Below are 19,834 nucleotides of genomic sequence, written 5' to 3'. Positions count from 1 at the left end.
ATACTAAGAGGTATGAGGGAAATGGAAAATTAAGCTGTGCATGCCCCAACTTGTTCCTTTATATACATGGCAGGCATTTTTTTCAGATCGGAGAACAGCTGAGCTTCTGTTACACTAATCGCACAGCAATGGTGTTTTAGGATCTTAAAAGATCAACAAATAATCAAAACACTACACAAGACACTACTCTGTTCTTAACACTCTCTGAAGGCGAACTCTTGCCTCCCAATCTGATTGACCTTGATACTTTTATGAAGTCTCAATCCCTCAAAGACACCACTCAACTGCATACATTCACCTACCTCCTAGCACAGGTGGCCAAGGCCAAATTCTTGGCTCAAAACAGAGATGGGAAAAGAACTCTTTTGACTGACAAACAAATTGTCCATAAATATAAAACACAATCCTAGTGCTCATGGGGAATCTGAGAAACACCTCCTTGGGGGACATGGAACTGGGTCTTCGGTCCTGGCTTGATGGAGAGCTGGTGTGCAAGGCCATCTTCTCCCCACATGGGAGAGGGGGTACAATACCTGGTGCAAACACACCAATGTGTAGAAAGCTTCTCCTGCTGCAGTAGTCATCTCCGTGTTGTGCTTTTGCAAGACCAGCATATCAAAAACCAGCTGAAAGTACATAATAAGACATATCCATAAAACACTTTTTTTTTTTTTTTGGTGGCTGGAGAGACAGCTGTGGGTGCTGGGAACCAAACTTATATTTATGGTTGTGAGCAATACATAACTATTTAAACCCCGGTCCCTCTGTCCTGAAAAAGGGATGGCAATTATAGTCTATTTCTTGCATTAACCAATTAATTTATGCAATCATTTTTTTAATCCAAGGAAAACACACAGATGTTATTTTCTGTGGAATCTAAAGTAAAAGTATCAAATTCCCCATGATATTTACAGGATAGTTCAAGAACACAAAATAGGCCGGACGGAGGGGGCATACCTTTAATTACAGCACCAGGGAGGCAGTGGCATGTGGATCTCTGAGTTCGAGGCCAGCCAAGTCTAAAGATAAAGAGCGAGTTCCAGGACAGTCAGGGCTACAGAGAAACCCTGTCTTGAAAAACAAAACAAAACAACAAAAAACCCAATATAGAAGTGGAAAAGAACACGTTCCTGAAGAACTGGTTTCCGCACACCTTTGATCCCAGCACTTGGAGGCAAAGGCAAGTGAATTTCTGAGGCCAGCCTGGTCTATATAGCAAGTTCCCCAATAGCCACAGCTATACAGAGAAACCCAGTCTGAAAAAGCCAAAACCAAACAAAACCAACACACAACAACAACAAACAGTGAATAAAATACCTGCTCCTATCTAAACGCATGTAAGTACATCTTATTTTTGAATCAAGAATTTCATAGGCCAGGCAAGATGGCTCAATGGTTAAGAGTGCTGGCTGCCTTCCCAGAGGACCTAGCATTCACATGGTAGCTCACAACAATCTGTAATTCCAGTTCCAGGGGATCTGATGCCCTTTTCTGGTTTCCACAGTTACCAGGTATTCATGTGACACAGACATCTATCTAGACAAAACACCACACACATAAAAATAAAAGCTCCTCTTTTTACTTTGGGAGGATGTCTTGCTAAGTTGCTCAGAATGACCTTGAATTCACTCTGTACCTGAGGCAGTACTGTGCCTCTGCCTCCTCATTAGTTGCCATGGCAGGCAAGTACCACTCAGCTTGGCTAAGCAGATGATTTTCCAACTTATCAACAAAACATCTTACCTTAAGGAAATGCCGAGTTGCTACAAAGAGTGGTGAATCCGTTTCTTGTGCTTTAGCACACTGTTCAGCTAATGGTGTCAAGGCCTCAAGGCAGAGTTGGCATACTTCCGAACTCATTCTGAACACGTGGTCAAAGAGCAAACTGTATCAGACATACCCGACTTTATAAATGATCAGAAAATGACAGCTACATTACACACATGAATACAAACGGTGGGGGTATTGCAATGTCTTGACTGAGTTAGCAGTTAAGATGGTCTCTCAGAGTTTTGAGTCCAGGTCCAGTGATATCTAGCTTGTTTCTGCACATGATCATACAGATGATGAAATCATAATGTCAGCAAGCTAAGACTAGAGAATCAGCTACACTGTATCTATCACATGACCCAATGAAGGAATGACTTTAAGACCAGGTGCCAGGTGCTAGATGTATGAAAAGAACAGATCATGTAAACTCACAAAAGAAACAGCTGGGCATGGTAATGCCAACCTTTGACCCCAGCACTTGGGAAGCAGAGGCAGGTGGATCTCTAAGCTCAGGGCCAGCCTGGTCTACAGAGTGAGTTACAGGACAACCAAGGCTACACAGAGAAAACCTTTCTCCAGAAAAGGGAAGAAAAAAAGAAATTAAAGCAACTACAGAGGGTATAGCTTTTTGAAGGAATAAAGTTGAGAAAGGAATAAAGATTGAGGAAAACAATCATTTAAAAAACTTTAACTAGGCATTCCCCTCCCCAAGTAACAATGCTCATTTAAAGGATACGACGTCATTCCTAGTTCTAGGGAATACATCAGACTCTTAAACAGATCCTCAGGAAGCTGGGGTATTTTTTCAGGAAAAATCTCACAAATAAATGTGATCAATTTGTAATATTGATTACAAAGGGTTGGAAACTGAAAAAGAAATATTAAATATTTTTATATTCAATACTGTCTAATAAAACAATAAGCTCTTAAATAGCACACAAATTTATCTAAGATGTATACAAAATATAGAAAACATTAAGAAATGTAAAATAAGTTATAGTAGAGGGAATGTTTCAGTAACTGTTATTTGAAAAATACATAGCAGAAATAATTCTGTTCTGGGAGGCTAATGGGAGATACAGACAAGTCCTGATATTCCATGTTGACCCTGAACAAATAAACAAAGCAGTCAAACACACTAAATGATCTGGGAACAAAGTCCTCAGTTAATGTGTTAATTTCCACTTAAATATGTTAGAAAACATGTTAAACTGTTAAAAGTCATGCATAAAAGTCAGTCCATTTCTATCTTTCTACCTGGAAAACCCTGAAGAACTGAGGGAAAAGTAGACATTCTAGTCTAACCAGAGAAAATGTGTACCAAATGTTTACAATGGCTGACATAAGGGAACAGGCAAACACTAAAAGCCATCCAGTATACAAATCTGAATAAAGTCTCTCATTCTTAAGACTTGTCACAAAACTCATGGGCTCGCAGGAATTGCCCAATAGACTTTCCTCAGGGAGAAAAATACATAGGGAGAGACACCCCTAACTCTCTTGATCTTCATCATCCAGATGTTTGCCTCTGCTCTCCTGTCCCACTACCTCTCCCACAGTGTTTCTCATATGCAAAGCTGAGCACAAACGTGCCTGTGATACACTCATAGACACACGCCCGTTCTTCTTCACGAGAATGTCCGTGCTCTTTCTTGCCTTGTCCTTGTCTTTCTGTGATAATGCATAACACATAACCTGCTCTCCCCTGGAGGGCTTCTGGAACCTCAACAGGCACCCACCCTCAAGACCAACTGGTGGAGCCAAGGCACGATACAGTCATAATGTGCAAAACTTTTTAATACTAACTTTCGCTTCTACTATCACATTTCTTCATGGAAGGGCTCAGAAAATAGCCACCATGTTTGGCTCCTTTGGCCAAGAATGAAGTTTAAAAACAAAATGACAAATTCTAATACAATTACAACTGGTAGCAAAATATTTCTGACATTAACCATCGGTATGCACAGGGCCGGTGTACTAAGAGGTTAAGCACAGTGAAGTGTTGTAAAACTACAGAAGTAGAAATGTTAATATGCTTATGTTCATATTATTTTAATTACCTTCAAAAGATCTTGTGACATTAAGGGCAGAATAAGGTTCACTCCATATAAGACGACATCAGCTGCTGATACAGATCTGCCTGCTGCTTGTCCTGGCTCGTGTCCTCTAAACACTTCATCTATCAAAACAAAAAGCTTATTTGTATTGTTGTAATTTAAATTTCCAAAGCTCATGTTCCTTTATGAAAACACAAATAACAGTCAAACTCAAAAGCTTGAAGAAATTCTTTAATGGATAACAAAGAAATCTGATAAGTCCAGCCCATGCCATCCTTTCATATTTTGTATTTTGTTAGGGGATACAGTAATAGTGGCTAAGTAAGGGCAAGAGACATTCTAGAAATCAAAATTAACATTAATGCGTGGCATCTTACTTAAGTACCTCCAGCTAACTTAGGTAAGCCTGGTGAACTGTGAAACCAACAAGGCAGGCAGTGAACGAAAAAATGAACCAAGAAAGCCAACAGAGCTACAACAGGATCAAGGACTGGACACAGTGATTAATGTGGGCTGCTACAGCACCAGCTTAGAGAACCTCACCAGAAATCAAAAAATATTTCTGATCACAAATGCCTGCATGACACAATGCTAGAGATGATGCTTTCCCTTATAAAACACTATAATCTCTCAGGTTTGAAGGCAAAGTTGGCTGGGTGGTCACGTTAACGAGTGAGGGGAGAAACTTTCAAAGCATTGTGGAGAGCTTGCACTGAAGGCAAGGGTGAGTGAGCATTTAAAGGATAAATGGCCCTCCCTGCCTGTACCCTTCTCCTTGCAGCAGCGCATGAAGAGAGCAGAGGTGAGCCGCACTAGTGAGAGCCACTGACTGGCCGTCCTTGTCTTTAAGAACACTTATTTTAAAAGAATTTATTCATTTTTATTTCGTGTGCATTCATGCTTTGCCTGCATGTATGTCTGTGTGAAGGTGTCAGATCCCCGAAAACTGGAGTTACAGGCAGTTGTGAGCTGCCGTGTGGATGCTGGGAATTGAACCCAGGTCTTCTCAAAGAGCAGCCAGTGCTCTTAACCACCGAGTCATCTCTCCAGCCCAAGTACAGTTGTTATTATTATTATATTTTAATCTACTGATTGCCAAGCAAGAAACAAATTGCTGGCAAGAAACAAATGTTTTAAAAGGCCTTTATTTTCTTACCCACTCATCGCAGAAAGGCACAGATTAGTTGACTATCCCTGTATCATACTCTTGGAGAACAATATTAGGTAGCCTGTCAAATTTGGAATCTAGTACTTCCCACCTCAATGGAATTTCCCATGCTGTATCCATAAAATGCTGGGTTTGATGGGCAATCATCTCAGAGGACATAGAAGAGCCAATGAAATATCCCTCTGAAGCAGTGGTTCTCAACCTTCCTAATACTGCAATCCTTTAATGAAGTTCTTCATGTTGATCCCCAACCATAAAATTATTCCATTGCTACCTCATAACTGCAATGTTGCTACTGTTATGGATCATAACGTAATTACCTGGCATGCAGGATTATCTGCATATTGAGAACCACTGCTGTACAGACTAGGGTGTGCAGATACATATTTGAGTTCTGAATGGGAATTCAAACTTCCTAAGCTCCATGCGTGTGGGTGAGTGATCTAATGACTACACTGTTCTCTCATCAGTAAGGTCAGAATAGCATTGTGAGAAAAGCAGCAGTTATCACGTATTAACAACTGAATTAACAGGGAAGAAAAGGGAACCAGAAGCCATTTTTCTTTTAGATAAAAACTGGAAGCTGTAGAATAAACTGGTTTATATACAAAAAAAGAGAACTGAATAAATAAAAAATCATATTCATATTGAAAGTAGACAAGAGAAAGGTCTTCAGCTTTAACATCATTTCAACCGAAGGGATTTACTTCCATTTGTTTTGTAAAACTTAACTTCCTCATGGGGTTTTACTGCAAGAAGATGACCTGTGGCTTTAACAAAGACGGTTAAAGTACAAAATGTAAACACTACTACAAGAAACTTTACCTGTGTCACTGAAGTCTATGAACTCCTTTGAGAGAAGGTTGGTGAGAAGCTCCATAATAAGAAGCAGGTCCTGGTACTGCTCTTCTTCTGCTGTAACATCTATCCTTTGCCGCCCTAAATTATTCTTAGAATATACTTGCAACAAAGTAAGGCAGGCTTCATATAAATGCATAGCTTTGGACTGTAAGAAAATAGGACATGTGATATTACTTGGTAGGATCTGGTAAATAAGCTGAAATTTAAATCTACTCAGAGTTAGAAGGGTGGCTCTACTTTTAATAATACTAAAGGGCTGAGAGTTGGTAAAGTGTCTGGCAAACAAACATGACCACTGAACACAGATTCCCAGCGGTGGGGCATGCTTATGATCCTAGTACCAGGGCGGAGGAGACAAGAGTGCCTTGCCACCTACTTGGTGTGAGGAGCTGTAGGGGTGAGTCCTCGTCTCAGAGAGTAAAGTGGAGAGAAATACAGGAAGATACCCAACCCTTGACTTCTGGCACACACAGACACATTGACACAAAAACCACATGCACACAGCATAACAATAACCTTAACCTAACCTTAACAATAATAAAAGGAGCTGGAACTGGCGGTACACACCTTTAATCTGAGCACCTGGGAGGCAGAGGCAAATGGAGCTCTGTGAGCTTGAGGCTAGCCTTAACTACATAGGGAGACTCTACCACAAAAACAAACAATCCCCCCAAAATAACAATAATAAAACAACCAAAGACCAATAATAAAAGTACACTTATAGTAAGAGTACAGCTATATTTAATATATTAGCCCTTCTCTAACAATAACATTTTGCATATAAGAACTGTATTCATTCAGCTTGAATTTCTATTTTGGAGAAATACAAATATGCATTATAAGTGAAGCAAAGAATAAAGTATCATTGCTTCAGAGACTTTTAATCTTGAAAGAATAAAACTAGAATGTGCTTACCTCTCCAAGATAGCATATCTGTTTATGTGCAACTTCAACAAAAACTTCTATAATGAGATTGACAGTTTCTGGAGTATTTTTGTATACTTCCATTAACCCAATGCAATTGTTAAGGAAGTCCATTAAAAAATTAAAAAGAATGGCTACATTGTCGATCTGAGTGGCCTCAGCAATGCCACACAGGGCCTCCAGTGTGGCAGTGATCTCCTGCTTGACTTCCTCCTGCTGACACATCTGCTGAAAGTTCTCTTGGTTTATCACTCTCAGGAATCGCTGCTGCAGAGGCTGCAGAACCTGTGGAGGCACATCACAGCATGAACTTCCTAACATGCACAGTGTGCTCCTTAACTTAGATGAATACCTGTTCCCAAAATATTTCTACTCAAACAGATTGAGCACATAAAAAAGAGACTATAAAAAAGAGACTATATGAACCATTAAGTTCCCTATCCCTTAAGTCTTTGAAACAGGTTCTTGCTGGGGAGACCAGGTCTTGATTTCTCAGGAATGCTACCTCTGACTCACAGGTGCTGGAATTACAGGTTTAAGGTATGATGCCCATTTTGAGGATATGGCACTTTATGACATATACAAAGAAACGACTCCCATGTCACAGAATATGGTTCTTTTAATCCCATTTTTTTGAAAGTTTTTTTTTTTTTAATATTTCACTTATCCTCTCACAATTTCACTTTCGTTTTATTGCGCGTGTGTTTACATTGGGGTCTTCTTTACTGAGGCAAGGCATCTCTCTGATCTAGAGCCTGCTAATTTGCCCTGGGGATACTGTCCCTGTTTTCTAAGTGCTGAGATTTTAAGTGAACCTTCATGTACACTCAGCTTTTTAGATGGTGCTGGGCATCTCTGGTCCTCAAACTTATGGGACAAGTGCTTTATCCACCTGGCCATCTCTCCATCCCAACCCTCCCTCCTTTTTAAATAATTTAAGTTCCTTAGTATGAAGGTGTCAGATCCCTTGGAACTGGAGTTATAAACAGTTGTGAGCTGCCATGTGGATGCTGGGAATTGAACCCGGGTCCTTTGGAAGAGCAGACAGAACTCTTAACCACTGAGCTATCTCTCCAGCTCCCCTTTCTGTTTTTTAATAGTTCCACTGTGAATCCATGGCTGGACTCAAACTGGTGTCAATCCTCTTGCTCTGCTTCAGAAGGGAAGAGATTATAGAGGTGTGTGTATGTTTGTGTGTGCATGCTCAATTCATTCTTTGAAATCTCCCACTCCTCTCCATATTTTCCCAGGTGATTGGAGAGAAAATTATAAAGATGAAAAGAAAAAAACAAAACAGAACTTCTCAGCAGGGGAGCTACAACCTTTTACTCCACACAGGCCAGAGAGTAAGTCTGTATACTCTGCATTTTGGCAGAGCCACATGAACACTGAGCAATAAATAACTGAGAAAAGCCCACGTATAGACACAGCAACCATGTTTGGTCTATGAGCCAGTCTGCCAATTTCTACTGTAATACAACCAAAATATAAGGGCCTTGTCTGCTTTTTCCCTCCTTTCCCCACAATTTTTGGCATAGAATACAACTTGAGATAATGGGTCCTCTTCTGGTGTTAAGAGTATTTATGGGCCTGAAGAAATGGCTTAGTTGGTAAAGTACTTGCTACATGTGGTAGTTTGAGTGAGAATGGCTCCCAATAAACTCATATTTGTATACTTAGTTCCTAGTTGATGGAACTGTTTGGTAAGGATTAGAAGGTGTATAGCCTTGTTGGAGGGTTAGGATGTATTCCTAGTTAGCTTCTATTTGCTCTACGGTTTTCTTAACATGAGCTATTGCTCCAGTGCCATTCCTGCCAGACTCCTGCCATCTCCCCACCATGATGGTTATGGACTCACTCTGTGAAACTGTAAGCAAGCCCCCAGTTAAATACTTTATTTTATAAGTTGCCTTGGTCATGGTGTGTTCTCCAAGCAATAAAACAGAAAAGTAACCAAGTCACCACATAAAGTGTAAGGACCTGAGTTCAAACCCCAGCACCCACATATAAACTGAGTGCCTATAATCCCAGTGCTGAGAAACAGAGACAAGGAGGACCCTGGGGTTTGCTGGCTAGCCAGCCTAGCTGAAATCAGAGTTTAGGATAGAGTAAGAGACTTTATCTCAAAAAATAAGGATGAGAGCAACTGAGGAAGATGACTATGGTCAACCTCTTGTTACATGTATCCACTTGTATGTGGTAGGTAATGTGCACATGCATGCAGGTGCTCACAGAACCAGAGGCATCAGGTCTCCTGGACCTGAAGTTACAGGCAGCTGTGAGCCATCCAAAGTAGACGCTAGGAGCCAAACTTGTGTCCTCAGGAAGAGGAGTATGTGTTCTTAACCAAAGAATCATTTCTATGGACCCATGGGGGAAATATTTTTTAAATCTTGAAAAGAAAAAAGTCAGTCTGTTTAGCTTAGCTATGAGGTCATAGATAATTGTCTGCTCTTGTGCCCTTGCCTCCACAGATATTAACTCTAGACATAAGGACCAGAGGCCAGACCTCCACAAATACACTTGATTCAAAAATTATTATAGAAAATGCCCACATTGAATTCAAAGCTCAAAAAGTGACCTCACATAAACAAAATAATTTGAAATGCAGTAAGTTGGCATGCGTTCCTAATAGAGAATATACCCCTACTATAATACAGCGGTTTTTTATTTTTTAATTTAATTTTATGCACACTGGTGTAAGGGTGTCAGATCCCTTGGAACTGGAGTTACAGACAGTTGTGTGCTGTCATATGGGTGCTGGGAACTGAATCTGGACCTTTGGAAGAACAGATAGTGCTCTTAACCACTGAGCCATCCCTCCAGTCCCAAATCGGTGTTTTATATACTGAGGAAATTTGGATATACAGTACCAAAGGTTGTCACTAACTACCAGAAGCCATAGACTCATCCTTATAGACCTTTAAAACTTTCTTTGTTCGTGCAGGCATCCTCCTAAATGCAAGGCAGTGAGAATCTGTTGCTTAGGCCATTATGGTAAGAGAAGTGCCAGGAAGGAAAAACACACTGTAATTTTCATCTCCTTTTCAAGGCAAAAAATGGCTTGTAGTTCTTCATGACACATTTTTTTTTTCCATTTCTTAGGGACAGGCTGACTAACAAGGCACTGGCAGGCTAAAGCAAGTGCTTTATCTGTGAACTACCCACCATGCTTTTAACATTTTAATAAAGACACACCAATTCATGCTCTCATCTGGGTTGGGAAAAGGTACCTGATGAATAGAAACCGTGTGTCAAACAACCAGGGCTGGATAAGCCCTAAGACAATATTTGTCAAATGATAAGCTTCAAATGGTTGATGAGGAGAAAGATCATGAGACAAGGTATTGCTGAGCTATTTATGCCCCCAGACTATCTTCTAACATCTGCAGGGTGACAGAAGAGCCAGAAGAGAAGGGACTTTTTACCTCCGTCCAATACTGCTGCTTGGTTTCTGTGTCCATATGTGCAAATCCTCCTAAGACCAGGGCCTTCATCAGTGTCCTCTGCACTGGACTTGACAAGAAATTAAGAGGTGGGTTTCGGCTTGCAAACTGCTTTGCTAGGTTCCACCAGTTTTCACACTGAATTACTAAGTTTGCCCTACAAGTAGAAATTATAAGTAAGTTGTATTATATCTACTAAGAAAATAAGAACTGTACAGGGCTGGAGAGAAGGCTCAGTAGCCATGATGGCGGTTCACTGCCACCTACAACTCCAGTTTCTGGATATCAGGTGGCCTCTCAGGCATTCGCAGATACTTGGTACACGCAAACTCATGCGGGCAACACACACATTGAAGGGATGAAGCACAGGCATCTAATTTTAAAACTATCTGAGGCAATACCTTGCTTTATTCCATGCCGGCCACACTTTGGCAATCTTCCCTCCTCAGCCCCCTGAAGACTAAGAACATGGATATGACTGGATGTAACTCGTCATATCCATGTCATATGTGTCTGTATGTCTATGTGTGACACGTGTACACGCGCACATATATAGCTGCCAGAAGACACTACCAGATCCTTTGAAACTGGAATTACAGATGGCCGTGAACCACCCAACGTGGATTCTGGGAACCAAATGTTGGTCCTCTGGAAGAGTATCAAGAGCTCTTAACTGCTGAGCCACCTCTTCAGCACTCTGAATATAATTTTTAAAGAGCAGTATCATAAGCTCAATATGGACTCTGAGGTTACACTGGTCTTTATTCAGAGCCCAGAAATTGATCAAGAACAAAAAAGTCTTTACTTAGTTTTCAGGCTGTGAAATAAGCATGGCTATGTAGCCATTTCCATCGGAAGGAAGGTGGGAAGAGGCTTAGGAAACGGCTAAGACCAAGGAAACCTGTTTCCAGTTTCTAGAGTGGTGACTGATTGCTGGCTAAGGGGACTCTTTGGTGCTGTGGTTGCCCCCAATTTGTGAAAGGGGCTCTAGTGAGCAGTCATCCAGGGGAGGGTGTGCCATTTGGTGATAGAGCTGCCCTGCAAGCTCCACAGGTAACTCGCTCTGTTTAGAATAGGTAGAATCAGATTCCCAGGGAGAACAAGGCAACAAGGGCAAGAAGCTAGAACAGTACCAAATCTCATGCTCAAGAAGGTAGATCCTTTATGAGCAATATTCAAACAGCAGTCAAAGCCAACAGCATCAACAACAATAACATTCCCATGTATTAAGAAAAGTTCAAGTACACCTACAATTTTCTATAGAAAGCACTAAAAGTTTTACTTTGTAAAATCAGTTTAAACATCAGTTGTTCTCACTAATAACTGGGAATACTGAATCAGGCATGGGGGATCATGCATTTAATCCCAGCACTTAGGAGACAGGGGTAGGTAGATCTATGAGTTGAGACGGATCTGATCTACAGAGTGATTTCCAGGACAGCCAGGGCTACACAGAGAAACCCTGTATGAGTATGTACTAGGTATTTATGCGTGTGGGTGTATGTATTTATGTGTGTGTAGGTGGGTCGGGGAGAGAGAGAAGGTGTATGTGGGAGGCACACTCAAAAATATCAGATGAGAATATTATACATGAAAATGGGGTTTTAAAAGACTTTTATTTTATGTGTATCAGTGTTTTGCCTGCAAGTATGTCTGTGTACACTGTATATGGCTGGTGCCCAAAGATGCTAGAAGAGGGCATCAAATCCTTTGGAACCAGAGTCACTTACAGTTGTGAGCTACCACTGTGTGCTGGGGATCAAATCAGGGTCCTCTGGAAGAGTAGCCAGTGTTCTCTTGTTATTATTTTGTTTGTCAAGAAGGGTTTCTCCATGTAACCCTGGCTGTCCTGGAGCTCACTCTGTACACAAGCTGAGCTCAAACTTAAGAGATCCACTTGCCTCTGCCTTCTGAGTACTAGGATTAAAGGCACCACGACCACCCAGCTCAGCCAGTGTATGTAACCTTTCAGGCATTTCACCAGATCCTGAAAGTGTGTGTGTGTGTGTGTGTGTTTAAGTTAATTAACTAGCTAGTTAGCTAACTTGCTCCTCCTCACTCCTTACCTTTCTCTTCTTTCCACCAGAGTGACAAGGAGCTGCACAGTATCATTCGCAAGGTCCTGCTCACTACTCCAGACTGACAGATTGCTGATGACTTTCTGTAAGAGGTAGCCGATAATCCACTGGGAACCTTCTGTATCTGCTCCAAATGCTGTGCTCAATGGCAAACTTATCTTAAGAGAAAAGATAAAATTTTCTAAAGTTAGAAAGGTCAACTAAAAACTAGTCCACAGAAAATCAACAATGAAACTAACATCAATGCCGGAGGAGGCGCTCACTTCACATTAGTTTTATCATTTTTCATTTGTTGAATCAAAAAGATAAACCTCAATGCATCCATGTTTTTCAACTAATTTTTCTGTCAGTTTTGGTCTCATAGTAATTATTAACAAACTGACATATTAAAAATAAATATAGACATGAAGATGACAATGGCAATGTTTCCTTTTCTTTTTTTAAGACAGGGTTTCTCTGTGGCTGTCCTGGAACTCAAAGATCCCCCTGCTTCTGCCTCCCAAGTGCTGGGACTAAAGGCGTGCACCACCAAACCCGGCCAAGTGAAACCAACAGCCACAGTCATCCTACCTCTAAACTGCCACGACCATAAGCCCAGAAAGAGTTATGGGTTTACTTCCTCACCTGATCATACAGTTTTTCATCTACCAGGAGGTAAGTCTTGGCCCAGCGTTTTAGAAACCAAACGATGTCTTTGCCCATTTGAGGACTTAGTAGATGGGTGAGGTCTGCTCTTATTGCTCGAGATTCAACTTCTGAGACTCTTAGCACAGCAGACAACAGCCTGTGGGGAGAAAACACAAGTTCTGCTAACCCTATTTTTTTCCAAAGAAATCTTTTTTGTTTCTTTATCCCAGGCTATGTGTGAAATTCCACCAACAGGGTTGTAGATAAAGCCCTCACATTATCTCTGATCTTCCAGAGTAAAGACAAAGAAGGGAGGAGAAGCACCCTCTGCTCAGGCTGTAACTTGTGGATGTAAGCCTCAGCACCACTGTCTAACGTGCAGTTCCCGGATTCGAAATGAAGGAACATATACAAGTAAATGTTCAGAGTGTGAACCATAACCTTTCAGCACTCCTCTGGGACACAGTTTATATTTCCGTATCACAAAGGACGGGTTCTGTTGCTTTAAGAACTAAGTATTATTAGTACCGGGGCTTGTCTTCAAAACTCATGGTCTTGCATATTGTCTCACAATCATGATTCTTAATAGTATCTTAAAACAAAAGCCTTCCTGAAACAAACTAACCTAAGGTAAAAATATTGTCCATTCCCGTACTATGAGAATGGGGAAGGAATGTAGCCAAAATCACACATTTTTAACTTGACTTTAGCCAAAAGACAAGGAAGCACAGGCTGCAATGAACGTCAGTGCCCAAAGTAGAATTCTAATCACTACAGTTTGGCTCTGCTCTATTCCTTCCTGCTCTCCAGAACTCTGAGATTCCTGCAAAATCAAACTAGATGGACATGTGGTGCTGCTGACAGCCCTGCCCCTGTGAAAGAGCTCCTCCCCATGGCTGTGCTGGGACCACTTCCCATGCCCCACCATCTGTCTGCTTACTGCTTCCCAGTCTTTATGGAGACTCTTCTCAGGGCTTTCTTTAAATCAGAAAAGTTCTACCTAAAAGCTTCTTTCCCCTTCCCTATCCACATGCTTCTCATAAACCAGTGTTCAAACTTTCTAAATTTTAGAGTGTATGTGAACAAGAGTAAGAGAAATTCTAATAACATTTTATCAAAAATGCTGTATTAAAAATTTCCTCTAAGAGTAAATTATTTTAAATATAATTGAAAGCCTAACGGAATTTGAAATAAAATTATTATATAGGTACTTTAAATGTAAGCACTGCACCAGGTGGTGGTGACACACACTTTTAATCCCAGCGCTTGGAAAGCAGAGATCTACTAGATCTCTGTGAGGTTCAGGCCAGCCTGGTCTACAGAGTAAGTTCCAAGGACAGCCAAGACTACAGAAAGACCCTGTCTCGAAAAAACAAAACTAAACAAAACAAAACAAAACAAAATACACATTGCAATTCAGTCTTTGTAGTGTTGACAGCCACTGCTAATCTATTCAAAACAAAATTTTTTATTTGAACTTTAATTTCCCCAAAGAATATTACTGACCAATTAGACTATTTTCTATAATACAAATATTTGTTATACTTTTCATGAATTTCCAAAGACCATAAAATTATCAGTATTTTAAAGGCCTTTTGGGTTGATTTATTATTTATTATATACTTAACAAAAGCATATAGTAGAACAAAATGTAACACAAATTTACATTAAGAAACAATTCCCCCAGTGCTAGGGTTCCAACCTAGAAGCTTACACATGCTAGGCAAAGGTGGTTTACCACATTCTCAGCCCAATTTGTGTATTTCCTGGGGATAACACACAAAGGTTTTATGTTTCCTACTTGATTTATAAGCTTGTGAATAAATATTACTCATTGCCAGAAAGAGCCAAAGTGGAGGAAAAGTTGATTCCTTTCTCATTTAAGAGATGTAAACACTGGGAAAAGAAAGAAAACAAACAAACAAACAAACAAACTTGTTTCCATTACCAAAAGAAGTTATTTTTTAAACAGCAAGGTCATCCATTATTTGAATTACTTACAAGTTATATGACAAAACTCAAGATCAAGTCAGTGTCAGGCCCCTTTGGTGTGACACGTTGTTGGCTACATGGCCATCAACAAAGGTATCTGGAACTACCCTTTCTGTGGTACTCTGTGGGCACCCATACACCTGCCAGCCCATTCAGACTAAGTGAGCTCAAGCCTTTCTTTTGTCTAGTGGAAGAAAGGTGAAAGGGTAGTAGCAGCAGAGTCTTCCTGCATACTTTCCCTTCTCTACACCATGCACAAAAGAAACCAGTAGCAGCCTAGAGAATTCTCTCAGATACACTACTCAAACCCAAGGGCCAGTTCCCATCTTCTCCCCAAGACTCAAACTTAACTACTTCCCAACTTGGCCTATCACATTTAACTCTACCTTCCACAAGACAGTGGCTATAAAACAGTTACGCTCACTTCCCTCCCGCAAATCCTATCTCATGAACCCAATGCCTCTCTAGCCTCTCCACCCCACAATCACAGTCACACAAGACCTTTCCTGCCACTTTTGCCTTCTTTCCTCTCATCCTTCAAGTAGCAGTCTGATTGCCAAGTATTCTGCCAGTAGATCAGATAAAGTAGGACTCCTGAATCCTTATGTCTCATCAAAAGGTGGAGCTGAAGAGACAACTGAGCCAAATACTTTTTAATTGTTAATATTTCTTGTTAAATACCCTTGTCAGGTATACTGTCGCAAATACTTTATATTCTAGCAGTACTCTGTTTCCCAAATCAGTCCCTTATTACATTTGCATCCTAAATATAATCACCCAAAAGTCAGCATGATGAGGCAGGCCTTACCATCTCACAGCCTACTGCTGTCACCTAGTCTGGACATTGTCATGTTTTTCCTTGATAACTATGACCAAGATCCACAGGCAGCCTCCCCATGTCCAACACTCTCCCTTAGAGTGGTAATTAGGGAAAGCTCTGGAATGTGTGGCTTACTCTCTTATTCAGAATTTACAGCAGTATCCCAATCTTCTTCACTGCAAAGATGTCTTACAAGACCTGAAGACTATAATTGTTTTCTTCCTACTTATTGCTACAATTTCATCTCTTACAAAAATCCCTTTCTCTCAGCTTGGTCTACCATAGCGTTCTGGCTGCTACTTGATCATGGCAAGTATGGCCAGGGCCTTTGCATTAGTTATTTTATTTTTGCTCTGCCTAGAATGTTCTTCCCCCAGGCACATTCAAGACTCTCTTACCAACCTTAATCCTTGCTCGGAAGTCATGGAAACACAGCTTATGTGAATCATACTACTTAAGATCACAGCAGCCCCAGCAGCAGTCTGTGCTTCGGGTGCCCTGCCCTACTTGGCTCTTCACCCACAGTACTTCCTGTTCTCTAACATATCCCATCACCTGTTCATCTGTCCTCCCTTAACAAGAACTCAAAAGGGGAAGCAGGTTTTGTTTGTTTTTCTTCATAAATGTATCCCATGTGCCCACAAAGGGACCAAGCCATGAAGGCACTAATAATTCCCCCCCACCCCCAAGATGGGGTTTCTCTGTGTAATAGAGCCTTGGCTCTCCTGGAACTTTCTTTGTAGACCAGGCTAGTCTTGAACTCACAGAGCCTGCCTCTGCTTCCCGAGGGTTAGAACTAAAGGTGCATGCCATCACACCCAGCTAATAATTCTTTCTTAAATGACATTTTCTTTCAAGAAATAGGATCTACGTTTTTGGTGAAGCACAGGTTGCTTCTCCCATATATCAAATCAATTCACATTAGCTCTTTAAAAACAGCAACAAAAGCCTAGCCATTCCAACACTCCATAGTCTATGTTCTCAAATATGAGAACGATTTGCTGTCACACTTACAATTCTGATCTGCAAAATCAGAAGCACCCCTAATACAGGGGAAATGCTCCTCATGGTACTTACTACAAGAAATAGAACATAGCACCCATGGTAGAGCTCTGCAATGAACCATCCTAGAAATAACAGTCATCAGGATATGAACCAAAGCAAAAGCATAAAATCTAATCACAACAGTAACTTCTTTCAAAAGAAAGAAACTTCTGCTTAAGAATTCTAATATTATGGCAAACAAGAAAATGTACCAATAAAGAAAATAAAGTTCTAAACATTTCCTTGGTATCAGCTTAATATCTGGACTTAAAACAACAACAACAAAAACTGTATCTTCCACTGTAGAGGTTTAAATGTCCACTTCTGTTTGCATTAAAAAAAAAAAAAAAAAAAGTGGGACCAAACCTTGAGTAATTGACAAAATTCAGTGCTGTTATCATCCCTACTATCACTACAGGCAACTGAGACTAAAAGACAATGAAATAAAATGTAACACAATTTTCAGATCTAGGAATAGCATTAATTCAGATTTACTTCTTTAGTTCCATCATTAAGAATTAAAGAAAACTTGCCATTACTAATCGGAAGACAAAAGTGAATCCTCAGAGGCACTCTTGCTGTCTTGTAGTCACTGGTGACAGTGCTCTCAAGTTGCACATATTTAAGATAACTATTTCTGTAATATCATGACAGTTTTCCTTAAGAAGCCACTGACACAGTTTCCGTATTTCATAAGCAATATATACTTGTTGAGGCTCACCTGCTTTCTAAGAACTATTTTTTCCTCTGAAGGTTGCCTGTAAATACATCATGACTGCTTACTGATGGACAAACACTACGTTTGAAATAAATTATAGTGAATGCCTGCTTCTAAGTCTTGCATTCAGAATCATTTTACATTTATTCTTTTCAGCACTGGACAGCCCTGCCAACTCCTGCTACTGTACCCTTGCCATCCTTGTTTCAAGGCTTCTCCAAGTTCTCGTTTCTTTCATGTATCCAGTTTACAGTGAGCCTACCCCTCCAGTCATCTACCCATCAACTCAAGAGTTTATGAGACAGCATAAATTACAAGAGCGCAGCTATAGAGTTCATATTACCTAATCACAGAATCTGTTCTGCTGTACCCTGGGATGGAAGAAGCCTTTTCTCCTGGAGATCCCAAAATTTGAAGTGTTGTATTAATGTCAACTTCAGATGAATGCTTAATGGAATATTCCATTATTTCTGGAGGTATTAGCGGAGTCTCTCCCTGAGTATCATCAGCTAAGAGGTAGCCTTCAGTTTAAAAAAAATTAAAAATGAACACTTAACAAATCTATTTATCAAATTGCACTATAAATGCTTTCAGTTTTGATTTATATACATCATATAGGTTGATGTAAAAATAAATTGTAATGTTAACCTGTTAATTTCAAGATGAGGTGCAGAAACTGTCAATTTCTCAGATAATTAAAACCCTCAAAAATACAGCAAAGGATAAAGGACAAATGTTTTAGTCAACAATCTCATAATGCATGGTGACATGTAGGCTTTGAAAACGTGAGCAATTTATTCTGTTAAGTTAATGGGAATTCTACTATTATATCAGAATTTATCCATACATAACTTTTTAAAAGTCAAGTGTTTTTTTTTCTTTCCTTGATTACAATACAGAATCACTAATTAAGTCTAGTGGTCAAGGAAAAAGTCAGACTGCCTAGATTTGCATTCTGGCTCCAAAATTAACTGCATTATGACCATTTCTTATACTTTCAGCTTCTTCGTCTGTGAGCTGGGAATGATGATGATGATGATGATGATGATGATGATGAATAACACCACTGAACAACAGTACTAACTTGGCAGGCTACAGTGAGATCCAAAGCAAACACTTGGCAGATAACAGGCCTGGATACACAGTAGCCAGTGGTTTATAAAAAATGTCTATTGCTCTCTGTCAAACAGCAGCTGTATCCAAGCCATTCAATACCATGTATGAACTATATATAATTTGTTGATGTTTGAAATGGGGTCTCCCCATGTAGCCCAAGCTGGCCTCAAAAATCACAATCCTCCTACTTCAGCTTCCATTTGGGCTACAATTAATTACAGGGATATGCCACCACACCCAGCTCTAAACTATTATTTTTCATATATGAGGCTTCTTTTAGGGTTTAAATGATTTCACGGGTAACTACATTTTAAGAAGAAAAAAGTAACTAACCTGTAACTAAAATAAGCCAGTGGATATCTTCATAGAGATCATCAAGCATTTTGTTGTCAATGGTGCTTGATCCAGGTGAAGCAAGTAATTGTTGCTGATGTCGTTGTAACTGACCATGGAGTCTTGTTACCCTTTCTTCTAATAAACTAAAAGAGGAAAGAAACAATAGCTTCATAAGTTCAGGTTAGGAAGGCCTACGGCAATTAATAACTTCCATATAAACAAACAAACAAACAAACAAAAAACCCACAAACTAAGATGTTAGCACGAAACATACACATATATTCAAAAATATTATAGTACACAACTGTCCTCAAGAGCACTATAGGAATTATAATGTATATTTTGTGACACAGAATTAAAATAACACTTTACAGACAAGGAATGTTTATGACAGGCATTTGAAGTTGGTTATTCCAGGTCATTTCTCATGACATTTTCCATAATTCCTGCCATCTATGCTACAGTGCCTGGGCTCCAATTGTACAAGCCAAAGAATGCAATCACAACATGCTCTGTCCACTGGGTCCAGTGTGCTGGGACACAGGGTGGGGTGTTTAAGCTCTCCAGGGAACTGAGAACAGAGAGCTTTCTCCACAGTTCCTGGACTGTGTGTACCTTGTCAGAAGAGGCATACAGTGTTCAGCAGCAATTCTTCCCAGCATTCCTACACTGGCTAGTTGGTCAGAAAACTGATCTCGATCATCTTCTTGGAGTTCACTTATTTCCTCTTCCTCTCGAGAGGCCACACCATTGGCAGTCTATTTGGTAAAAGAGGAGAAATAGTGAGGAAATGCAGCATCATGTTCTATAAGCCATATGTGCCTGTGCCCTGTCAAATGGCTTCAGGAAGAGCTAGAGAGAGTCAACCTGCAGGTAC

At 40.2% G+C, this 19,834-nt stretch overlaps 1 protein-coding gene across 4 annotated transcripts in view; it reads right to left on the bottom strand.

Moving 5' to 3' along the window:
• The window catches only part of Xpo4 (exportin 4), a 95,623-nt gene that overhangs the window by 9,433 nt on the left and 66,356 nt on the right, over nt 1–19,834 (bottom strand). For all 4 annotated transcript variants that reach the window (XM_021639070.2, XM_060391117.1, XM_060391118.1 and 1 more), the window contains 12 exons: nt 19,573–19,715; nt 18,955–19,100; nt 17,849–18,026; nt 12,929–13,088; nt 12,293–12,462; nt 10,209–10,383; nt 6,772–7,065; nt 5,821–6,001; nt 3,831–3,949; nt 2,507–2,637; nt 1,744–1,861; nt 534–626 (listed from right to left, as the gene is read on the bottom strand). In XM_021639070.2, the coding sequence (XP_021494745.1) occupies nt 534–626; nt 1,744–1,861; nt 2,507–2,637; nt 3,831–3,949; nt 5,821–6,001; nt 6,772–7,065; nt 10,209–10,383; nt 12,293–12,462; nt 12,929–13,088; nt 17,849–18,026; nt 18,955–19,100; nt 19,573–19,715 (1,908 nt within the window). The remainder of the gene's footprint in view (nt 1–533; nt 627–1,743; nt 1,862–2,506; nt 2,638–3,830; nt 3,950–5,820; nt 6,002–6,771; nt 7,066–10,208; nt 10,384–12,292; nt 12,463–12,928; nt 13,089–17,848; nt 18,027–18,954; nt 19,101–19,572; nt 19,716–19,834) is intronic.

This window comes from Meriones unguiculatus, chromosome 9, assembly GCF_030254825.1.
Source record: "Meriones unguiculatus strain TT.TT164.6M chromosome 9, Bangor_MerUng_6.1, whole genome shotgun sequence".
NCBI classification, from domain to species: Eukaryota; Metazoa; Chordata; class Mammalia; order Rodentia; family Muridae; genus Meriones; species Meriones unguiculatus.
The sequence above is the reverse complement of the archived record's forward strand: the minus strand, read 5'-3'. Positions and strand labels throughout refer to the sequence as shown.